The sequence below is a fragment of the Stenella coeruleoalba genome (assembly GCF_951394435.1).
Source record: "Stenella coeruleoalba genome assembly, chromosome: 13".
In the NCBI taxonomy this organism is placed as follows: domain Eukaryota; kingdom Metazoa; phylum Chordata; class Mammalia; order Artiodactyla; family Delphinidae; genus Stenella; species Stenella coeruleoalba.
In genome coordinates, this window is record NC_137159.1 from 56252160 (window position 1) to 56263559 (window position 11400).

At 39.3% G+C, this 11400-nt stretch overlaps 2 protein-coding genes across 2 annotated transcripts; both read left to right on the forward strand.

Annotated features, from left to right (window-relative positions):
• Positions 1–6517: 6517 nt before the first annotated feature.
• LOC307196422 (large ribosomal subunit protein eL6-like) lies at positions 6518–7961 on the forward strand (the record flags this gene model as incomplete). Its single annotated transcript, XM_079941328.1, is given in 3 exon segments — positions 6518–6604; positions 7171–7744; positions 7747–7961. Coding segments are annotated over 3 exon segments (846 nt in total). The 3' UTR covers positions 7932–7961.
• Positions 6653–7161, forward strand: LOC307196423 (ubiquitin-ribosomal protein eS31 fusion protein-like). The gene has a single exon (XM_079941329.1). It carries the CDS (start codon positions 6656–6658, stop codon positions 7121–7123), a length of 468 nt encoding a protein of 155 aa, XP_079797455.1. The 5' UTR covers positions 6653–6655; the 3' UTR covers positions 7124–7161.
• Positions 7962–11400: the final 3439 nt, after the last annotated feature.

An 11400-nucleotide genomic window follows, 5' to 3' on the forward strand; every position in this document is an offset into this window, starting at 1 on the left:
AAGAGAAAGAAGACACAAATTACTAATATCAGGATTGAGAGAGGTGATATCACTATAGATTCCATAGATATTATGGAATAAAAGTATTATAAGGGAATATCAAGAACAACTTTGTGTCAACAAATATGACCAAATTAGAGGAAATGGAAAGATTCTTTGATGCAATTTACCATTTATTAAAAAAAATAGATAACCTGTATAACTCTACATCTATTAAATAAATTGAATTAGTGGTTAAAAATCTTCCCACAAAGAAAATTTCAATCCAAGATGGTGAATTCTATCAAATATTTAAGGAAGAAATAATACCAATTCTACACACGAACACTTCAAGTAAATTGAAAAGGATGGACTATATCCCAACTCATTCCATGAGACCAGCATTACTCTGATACCAGAACTAGACAAAAATATTACAAGAAAAGAAAACTAGAGATCACTATCTCTCATGAGTATAGATGCAAAAGTTCTTAAGCAAATTTTAGCAAATAGAATCTAACAATATTTATAAAAGATAATAAATAATGAGCAAGTTGGTTTATCTCCAGAATGCAAGGTTAGTTTGATATTTGAAAATCAATCAATGTAATTCACCATATTAACAGACTTAAAAGAAAAACCATATGAATATCTCAGTAGATGTAGAAAAATAATTTGACAGAATTCAAAGTCCATTTCTGATTTTTAAAAAAGCAACTCTCAGCAAAGTAGGGAACTTCTCAACTTGAGAAAAGGCATCTATGAAAAACTTAAAGCTAACATCATACTTAATGGGAAAGACTGACTGTCTTTCCTCTAAGACCAAGTACAAAGCAAGGTTGTCCATTTTCACTATTTTTATTCAGCTATGTATTGCTTCTAGCCAGCACAATAAGGCAAGAAAAAATATAAGAGGAAGTCAGACTGGACAAGAAGTAAAGCTGTCTTTATTCTCAGACAACATAATTATCCATATAGAAAATTCTATGGAATCTACCAAAAAGCTGCAAAACTAATAACTGAGTTTAGCGAGGCTGCAGGATACAAGATCAATATTAATAATCAACTGTATTTCTAAATAATTTCAACAAACAACTGGAAACTGAACTTATATAAACATCAGCATTTACAAGTGCATAAGAATATCAACTACTTAAAATTAAACCTCACAAAAGGAGTCTGAGACGTGTATGCTGAAAAAACATTGCTGAGAGAGACCTACATATATGGAGAGATATACTGTGTTCATGGATTAGGAGATTCAAAATTGTTAAGATGTCAGTTCTCCCCAAATAGATCTATAAAATCAATGCAATCCCAATCAAAATCACACTATTAGACTTTTAAAACCCAGAAATTGATAAACAATGTAAAACTTAAGTTCATTCTAAAGTTCTTATCTTTCTTAGAAAAAGAATAGAGTTGGATTTCAAGGCTAACAATAAAGCTATAGTAATCAAGACAATGTGACATTAGTATAAAGATAGATCAATGGAACAGATGGAGAATTTAGAATATACCCACAAATATATGGCCAACTGGCTTTTGCACAAAGGTGCAAGGGCAATTCAGTAGAGAAAGGCCAGTCATTTCAATAAATGGTGCTGGAACTATTGCATATCCACATGCAAAAAAGTAAACATCATTCCAAACCTTGCCTCATACATAAAAATTAACTCAAAATGGATTATAGACCTAAATATAAAACTTAAAATTATATAACTTCTGGAAGAAAACATAGAAGAAAATCTTTGTGACCTTGGGTCAGTTATACCACAGAAAGTAGGATCCATTAAAAAAATTAATAAATGAGACTTTATCAAAATTAAGAACTTCTGCCCTTTGAAAAACATTGTTAAGAGAATAAAAAGATTGGGAAGAAGTATTTGTCAATCATATATCTGACAAAGGACTTGTATACAGAATATATAATAAACTCAAAACTCAACAATTAAGAAAACAAAACCCAATTTAAAAAATAAGCAAAAGATTTGAAAGACTCTCACCAAAGAAGATATAAGGATGGCAAATACACACATGAAAAGATTCTCAACATCAGCAGTCATTAGGATGTAAATTAATACTACAATGGAGATATTATTATACATCTATCAAAATAGCTAAAATAAAAAATACTGATAACACCTATTCCTGGAGAGGAGGTGGAGCAACTGGAACTCTTATACATTTCTGGTGAGCAAGCAAAATGGTAGAACCACTTTGGGAACCAGTTTGGCAGTTTCTTTTAAAGTTAAATGTATACTTACCATACCCACTTCTAGGTGTTCACCTAGAGAAATGAAAACTTATATGCTCATACTTGTTCATGAAGATTATTCATAATTGCTTAAAACTGGAAACAACCCAAATGTGCTTCACTGGGGAACAGTTAGATAAACTGTGGTATATTCATACAATGGAATATTACTCAGCAATAAAAAGGGCAAACTATTAATACAGGCAACAACCTGGATGAGCCTCAGAAAAATTATGCTGAGCGAAAGATGTCAGACCAAAAAAAAAAAAAAAAGGAGTATGGTTCCATTTATGTAAAACTCTAGAAAATGAAAACTAATCTATAGTGGCAGAAAGCAGATAAGCTATTGCAGAATGGGGGCAGGGATTACCAAGGGGCACGAGGAAACTTTAGCGGTAATTAGCTTGATCATGGTGATAGTTTCACAGCCATATAACATATATCAAAATTCATCCTACCATATACTTATTTTTTTTTATTATTAATTTTTTGACGGCACCATGTGGGATCCTAGTTCCCCGCCCAGGGATTCAACCTGCGCCCCCTGCAGTGGAAGCACACGGAGTCTTAACCACTGGACCACCAGGGAAGTCCCTTTCTTACTATACACTTTAAATATGTGCAGCTTATTATATGTCAATTATATCTCAAGAAAGCTGTGTAAAAAAATGTTATCTAGGCGACTCTAATGCGCAGCTAAGTTTGAGGACCCTGAAACACATACAAAGCTATCTTATGTCCTTCAGTTTTGGCTTAGAAGTTGGCTGCCATTAACCCACAGAGAGTTTTCTATTGTCCAGATTCCAAACTTGTTACAAATCTAAAACCTATAGGATAGCTACAGAATGAGCATGCAGTCCACCACATAAATTCATTTTCATAGTTCCAGGGCCTTCATTTTAAGCTGCAGGGAAGTACTAGATAAAAATTACTAATCTGAAATGAAACAGAGCAAGAAGTTTCAAGGCTTTAAGCTTCCAGGACTATAAATCAGCCACAGTGCAGAGACAATTTTGGAACTGGTAATTTGGTGAAATTGCTCTTCCCATCCCTCATAGACTCAGCTTCTGTACTACCCTTACTTTATTAGAGTTTGGTATTTGAACCCACTCCATTTTCTGCTTCTCTTTCCTTTGACCTAATCTGCAGTGCTTCTAAGAATAGGTACTTGAACATATTGAAGAAGTTGCTAACTCTGTTAGGCTATGCAAGACTTCCTTAAATGAGTATATTTCCCCTTTCCTCTCAATGACTCAAACGGGACAAACTATAAAGGACCTGAAACTAGATGAATGAGACCAGTGTATGCGCTGTGCACAGTTTTGCTCAAAGGCAGGGGGATGACTTAGAGTGGCATAGTTTCATCTTCAATGTGCATATGAATCACTTGGGGATCCTGTCAAAATGCAGGATCTGAGTCAGTAAGGCTGGGGTGGACCCCAAGATTCTGCATTTCTAACCAGCTGCTCTTTGGTAATGCCAATGCTGCTAGCTGGGTTGCAAAGTGACCCTTCAAAGTCCTTTCATGCCTGGGACACTGTGAAACAATAATCACCCTAATAGGGAAGAAGAGGGCATTCAAGTCAAAGGGAGGAACATTGTGTTAGCACTGCCTTCGATGACGCTTTCCAAGTCATGAACCCCCTGCATTACACAAATGCTTATACATCTGGTAAGGGTAAGGATTCATTTGTTGTGAATAGCTCAGAATGTTTAAAAAAATGTTGATGGAATTTTCTTACCTTTTACTGAAAAGGATTTGTAATAGAATGGTTTTTGTAGGTTATAGTTAGTCAACCAAATTTAAGTCACTTTATCACTGTTGCATCTAACCATGTCCTGTGTGTGCCCCCCTTTTCTTCTTTTTACAAAAGATACATAATATTGAAGTATGAAACTCTAATGTTTAATTTACTACGTAGCTGATGTTTTCAGTTCTTATGACAAATGGGCTGGTTTCTCTCTTAGATAGTGAGAGGATTATATTGCATGTCCTGAATTTTCTTCTTTTTGAGGCAAAGATAGCTTTGGTAACAGCAGCAGTCGCTTCAAATGATTTAGAGTTATAGTAAAATCGCTTGGAAAGAATTGCAGGACAGTATTGAGGCATGGTCATGAATCTTCCTGGGGAAGCTGGCTGCAGTCCTTGGGTGGGTCTTTCTCACCCATTACTTACTTTCCTTCCCCTCTGCTTTGTACATCACACTGCATGATTTTTTTCCAGAGCAGATTCTTGATTTTTGGAAAGGAACATAGTAGTTTAGTTTTGCCTAAAGCTGACACATTCAAACAAACACATTTCAAATCTCTCCGAATTTGCAATTTAAACCAAGAGTCCTTGATATGCTTAAAACCAGGCCAGTCTATATTTTCATCAAATTTCTTATTATGGGTAATTTTCCATCTCAGTTTACTTTGCTATTTAAATTAGTTCGTCATGATTTTCAATGAAAATAACTGAGAAAAATGCATCCATAAAAGCTAAGAGTAAATCTATATTCATAGCGCTGTATTCCTTGTCCAGGATTCCTTATTAAGTGATTACAAGAGCAATTTTCTGTCTTTCAAGTCAATTTCTGCAGAAGAATTTGAATCACCACTGGAATGAATGTGGTAACAAGAGTAGGTCTGTCAACAATATGTGACACTAGGGAGGGGAGCATAGGAGCTGGGCTGTCTGGACGATGGTTTTGGATGGGGTTTGGGGTTTTTGTTGTTGCCAGAAAACTCAAAGTTCAAAGAGAGAAAAAAAGCATATTGATTAGTTTTGGACTGGTCAAAGACTAGATTTATATCTGAATTTAACTAATGTTTTACACATGGTCTCCTTTGTGTTTTGAAAGATGTTGTACCCCGGGTTATTTAAAGACCAGGGCCAGCTGAAAGTAATTCCTCTTCTTGTCTTCTCCAAATCATGATCATTTAATAGGCTGGTAGATATTAAATCTCTAGGAACAAAAGGGAGTGTGACTGGCCCATATGACCTGTGATCTCTAAAGTCCCCGTTGGCGCCTCAAGATCTTCATGGCTTATTTTTCTACCCAAACCCCCTATTCTAGAGGCCACATTCGTGGGGATGTCTGGAGAACCAAGCTGACCACTTGCCCGTCTCCCAGTGCATCTTTCTTTTGTCCAGTTTACGAAAGATATTTGGATCTGCTGATGTCAACTTCAGCTCCATCAGTTAATTTTTGTTTAAAAATTAAGTTGCTAACATTATTAGGTGCATTGTGCTAAGCACTTTACACATATTATCTTAGTTAATCCTCATGATACCCATTTTATAGATGAGAAACCTGAGGCTCAGGCAGGTTCCATAACTTGCTGAAGTCCTCAAGGCCAGGATCCAAAACATAGACAACTTAAACCCCAGACATATGCTCTTAACCACAGTGTATCCTGCTTCCTTCATCTGTAGATTTTTACAGAACTTGGGAACTAAAGCAGTTTGGGAAAGGGACAAGAATATGGATTCTAATGAAGCTGCCTTAAAGTTTCATAGTCATCTGCTCATTCAACAATAGTGTGCTCCTCAGATGGAGAGAACAAACGTATGGACACCAAGGGGAGAAAGTGGCAGGGTGGGGTGGCGGTGGTGGGATGAAGTGGGAGATTGGGATTGACATGTATACACTGATATGTATAAAGTAGATAACTAATAAGAACCTTCTCTATATAAAATAAAATAAAATAAAATTCAAAAAAAATTAAAACAATAAAAACCAATAGTGTTCTCCCGCTCAACTCTTCCAGAAGCATGCTTTCAGTTAAAGGTCATCACATCACTCTATAGCAGACACTTTTTCCTGGCAGTGGTCCTCACACTAATTCACAGGGTAAGTCTTCTGCAACCATGTTTCTATTTTAAAATCTGTCCCCCTAGTCAGAACAGAATGAGTCCTAAGCTGGGTCAAGAAGACTCTTTCTACTGGAAAGCTGAAACTGGGAAGAAGACATGGAGAAGTAGCTTCTGATATAGCCAGAACTGTGTCATGCAAACTTAGTGCAACATGCAAACTCAGGAACTGTAGGGAAGCCATTTTCTTCCACAAAAGAGAACAGGGAGAGGGGAGCGGGGAAAGGAAGGAAGGTGAGGGGATGTTAGAGGACAGGAGAGGAGAGAGAGAGAATATGAAGAAGATGAGGCAAACACACACAGTAGCTGAGACCAGATAGACACGGGACTTTTTGCCAACTTCCCAGTACATGGCTTCAGTTCTTCATGAAGTATCCCTATTTCCTTAAAAACACTCTTTTTTTTGCTTTTTCCCATCTCGCAAGATGGCAGGTGAAAAGGCTGAGAAGCCAGATACTAAGGAGAAAAAACCTGAAGCCAAGAAGGCTGATGCTGGTGGCAAGGTTAAAAAGGTGAAGCACTTCTTTTCGGATCCGCCATCTGCGGTGGCACCAGCCGCCAATATGCAGATTTTCGTGAAGACCCTGACGGGGAAGACCGTCACTCTCGAGGTCGAACCCTCGGATACGATAGAAAACGTAAAGGCCAAGATCCAGGACGAGGAAGGAATTCCTCCTGCCCAGCAAAGACTGAGTTTTACTGGCAAGCAACTGGAAGATGGACGTACTTTGTCTGAACACAACACTGAAAAGGAGTCCATCCTTCATCTTGTGTTGAGACTTCGTGGTGCCGCTAAGAAAAGGAAGAAGTCTTACACCACTCCCAAGAAGAACAAGCATAAGAGAAAGAAGGTTAAGCTGGCTGTCCTGAAATACTATAAGGTGGAGGAGAATGGCAAAATCAGTCGCCTTTGTCGGGAGTGCCCTTCAGATGAACGTGGTGCTGGAGTTTTTATGGCCAGCCACTTTGACAGACATTATTGTGGCAAATGTTGTCTGACCTATTGTTTCAACAAACCAGAAGACAAGTGATTGTATATTGGTTAATAAAAGACATGAACTGAAAAAAAAAACAACAGGTGAAGCAGGTTAAGAAGGGGAAGCCCCATCGCAGCCGAAACCCTGTCCTGGTCAGAGGAACGGGCAGATATTCCCGATCGGCTATGTATTCCAGAAAGGCCTTGTACAAGAGGAAGTATTCAGTGGCTAAATCCAAGGTTGAAAAGAAAAAGAAGGTGAAGGTTCTTGCTACTGTCACAAAACCAGTTGGTGGTGACAAGAATGGCGGTACCCGGGTGGTTAAACTTCGCAAAATGCCTAGGTATCATCCTACTGAAGACGTGCCTCGAAAGCTGTTGAGTTACGGCAAAAAACCCTTCAGTAAGCATGTGAGAAAACTGCACGCTAGCATCACTCCTGGGACCATTTTGCTTATCCTCACTGGGCGCCACAGAGGCAAGAGGGTCATTTTCCTGAAGCAGCTGAGCAGTGGCGTGCTACTTGTGACTGGGCCTCTGTCCCTCAATCGAGTTCCTCTGCGGAGAACACACCAGAAATTTGTCATTGCCGCTTCCACCAAAATTGATATCAGTGGTGTGAAAATCCCAGAACATCTCACTGATGCTTACTTCAAGAAGAAGAAACTGCGTAAGCCCAGGAAGGTGAGATCTTCGACACAGAGAGAGAGAAATACGAGGTTACAGAGCAGCAGAAGGTTGATCAGAAAGCTGTGGACTCACAAATTCTGCGAAGAATCAAAGCCGTTCCTCAACTCCAGGGCTACCTCCGCTCTGTGTTCGCTCTTACAAACGGAATTTATCCTCACAAAGTCGTGTTCTAAACTTCTTACAAAGAACCTAATTAAATAATTCGGTCCATTAAAAAAACAAAAGACAAAAAACACTCTTTTTGCTTAAGCTGCCTCAAGTTGATTTCTGTCCCTTGCAATCAAAATCCTAATTAATGCTTATTTGAGCTCCTGCAAGACCCAGGAACTCTGACACTTTTGTACCTTCCCCAGGGCCCAACAGCAGACTCTGTGTTCAATCAATGCTTTGTTCTCCATTCTCTGCTTCAGTGTGCTTCAACCCTGCCCACTTATCTGGAGGCTTTATTCAATCATCTAACTATATGGCCTGAATCCAGGCTCTCTTCCCTCTTGCTCACCTTACATTCTACCATGAGATTAATCTTCCAAAACTTTGTTTTCCCTCAAGCATTACTTTCCAGCTCTAACATCTTCGGTGGCTCACTAGCTCCTAATTGTGTCTCATGGAACACCAAAGGAAATGGTCCATGATAAAAAGAGTTCTGGGGTCAAAGACTCTTAGGAAGTCCAATTTCCCCCTCTCTTGACCTTGCCACATAAATGAGCAATATTAAAGGCTTTGAGAAGTTCTGTTTATAAACCATCCTCCACCGCCCCTGGCCCTACACACACCAAAAAACAAAAACAACTCAGCTTGAATTTGACTTGACATTTCCTTCCTTGGTGTGACACCTCCAGGACAAGGGGAAACATCTACAGAATTAGGGTCAAACTTCTTTTTGGCCCTCTACCCATGTGCCCCATATATGACTTATCTGGTCTGACTGACCATCTCTCCCAAAGCTGCAGCCACAGGAACCTCCTTCTTGCTTCCTGTGCTTCCTGGCCTCTGTGTCCCCTCCACATGGAATATTCCTTGCCTACCCTGCCTCGAAGCTCCACCTGTTCCATGGAGTCTTCTCAAACCGCTCAATTCTACCTTGTGCTTATACTTTTCTCACCTCCTAAAGCCCTTGCGATTTGAACCACAGATTAGCATTTAGTCATTCACACATAATCTGTTTCTACCTAACTCTTTCACACCTATATGTTTGTCAACCCATGAAGAGTAAAAGTTTATGAAACACAGAAACCATATCTTTTCTTCTATAATATCCAGCTCAGGTCTAGCACAAAAAATATTTTTGAGAATGATGTATTGAATAAATTGGGCCAACTCCATGACTTAGAATGACAAATATTTTCTCTCTGTCTGCTCAAGAATGGCCTGGCCAGTAGACCTAAGGTTGCTCAAGGCCTAATGCCAGGCTTTCCCTGAAGAGCACAAGGACAGCTGAATGCTTGTTACTTCTGTCAAGGCAGGGTTCTCTTGGGTATAGACCTTTGAAGGGATCCTTACCTGCTTGTAAGGGAAGAAGGTTACCTTGTTTACCTAACAAAGTTAGCTTGTTAGCTGAAAACAGGGGTGGTGCAGACAACCCTGCCACAGTTAAGATCTCATGCTTGGAAAAAGCCTAAATACTCTGCCACATAAAATTGGTTGATAAATCTATGATAGCATACCTATAGCACAAAATCATAAATAGCTTTAACAAATCATATTGTAGAAGAGTATTTAATGACTTGGGAAAAAATTAGGATACACGGTTAAGTGAGAAAAAATTTCTAAAAGAGCATATATACTATGTTTATAATTTGATTAAAAAAAGAATATGCGTGGAAACAACATTGGAAAGGTAAACAAACATGTTAACATTGATTATATCTGGGTGGTGGGATCACAAGTGTTGCTTCTTTTTTTTTTTCAATCCTTTCTTGTACTTTTCTGTATTTTCCTGGTTTTCTACATTGAACATATGTTACTTTTGTAATCAGAAAAAAAATAATCAAAAACACAATTCTCTGTTTTCTCTCTTCTCCCAGCTCCTGCCTGCACACTGAATGCTTCAAGTTCAGAGGCCTACAGAATCCTCTCCATTTTGACTTTGTGCCTTAACCTCTTGTTGGTTGTGTTCAGCTTTCTTTTTTAATCAGGCTAACATAGGAATGTCTCAGAATCCACTGATAATCTGGGCACTGTCCAGTGTAGGCATCTGAGCTATGTATAAGGAGCAGATCAAAAGATGTCTTTCCTTCCCCAGACATGTTCTGACTTCTCTTACTCTGTCTTTCCTCTCTTGCTCTCTTTTCTCCTAAGAAGAAAATGATGATGGATGTGGGTATTAAAATGACATCCTTTAAAGAGATGTGGAGGAAAGGCATAGGATTACACAATATCTCCCCATGAATATGTATAGCTTTACCTGACAACTGCCTAAGAAAGATTCTAGCTCAGCTGGTCTGCTACTGTGCTGATCAGAGTAAGAACCAGGAAGGACTAAGGCTTGGAAGGAGCCTGAGCCTCCAGGAATTGTTACATTGGAAATACAGAAAAGGAAAGGTCCAGGGAGGCAGGGCGAGAGGAAGGGCATCAAGGGCCTCTGTGTGTGTGTGTGTGTGTGTGTGTGTGTGTGTGTGTGTGTGTGTGTATGTGATGGAGGTACACAGGGTGGGGGAGGATTGTGAGCTGAGTTTTGGAAGAGTGAAGAGGAACAAAAAAGGGGCAACTGAGCGGAAGAAAGAGAAGTTAGATTGAGTGTTGAGAATATACTTAAGCCCTTTGACCTTTTTCTCATGGGACTGGGTAAATATTTTAACTGATTTAAAATATATATATAATGCATATATATAATACATGATTATATATATACATATGTATTATATATAATACATATGTATATATATACACACATATATATATATATTTTTTGTTTTTTTTTCTTTTGGCTGCGTCACGTGGCTTGTGGGATCTTAATTCCCTGACCAGGGGTCAAACCCGGGCCCACTGCAGTGACACTGCCGAGTCTTAACCACTGGACCGCCAGGGAATTCCCTAAATTATATTTTTATACAGGAGTGCGGCTTCTTCTGCTGTGTTTTGTGCTCACTCTGAACCTCATAGGGCATCCCTATTCGTGTCAAAGATGAATGCCTTCCTTACGAATGAATGTTTTCTATGGAGAAATGACGTAGGCTTACCTTATTTCAATGCCTTTTGCCGCTCTCTTGGCACTAGGTGAGCTCCATCAACGCACATATGTTCCTTATGATGAAAGGCGTAGCTGAGGATGCCCCTGTTTTGGAAGAAGGCAATTTGGTTCGAGTCTGTCCTGGGAATTGGGGTCTTGTCTTCATGTCTGGCCAAGGGGGATCTTCTGGAGCTTCTGCCCAGACCCCTCTGGAAGCTTTGCCTGCAGTTATTTAGGCGTGTTGTGAGCTGAAGCCTTAACTCTGTAAAGGCTCTGAGATTCTATTTCTCCTCAGGACAGGTAAAGCCTCCTGCCCCAGAACCTACTGTGGCCTCAGCCCCTGGTGCAGCCACAAGGCTGATACCCCAGGGTCTCTAACTAAAATGTCTGGAGGGCCTCAGGAGCCTCGTTTAACTTGTTTATCCTTAGTGCAGAGGCTCCTCGCATAACACTGGCATCTTTCGAGAAGGAAT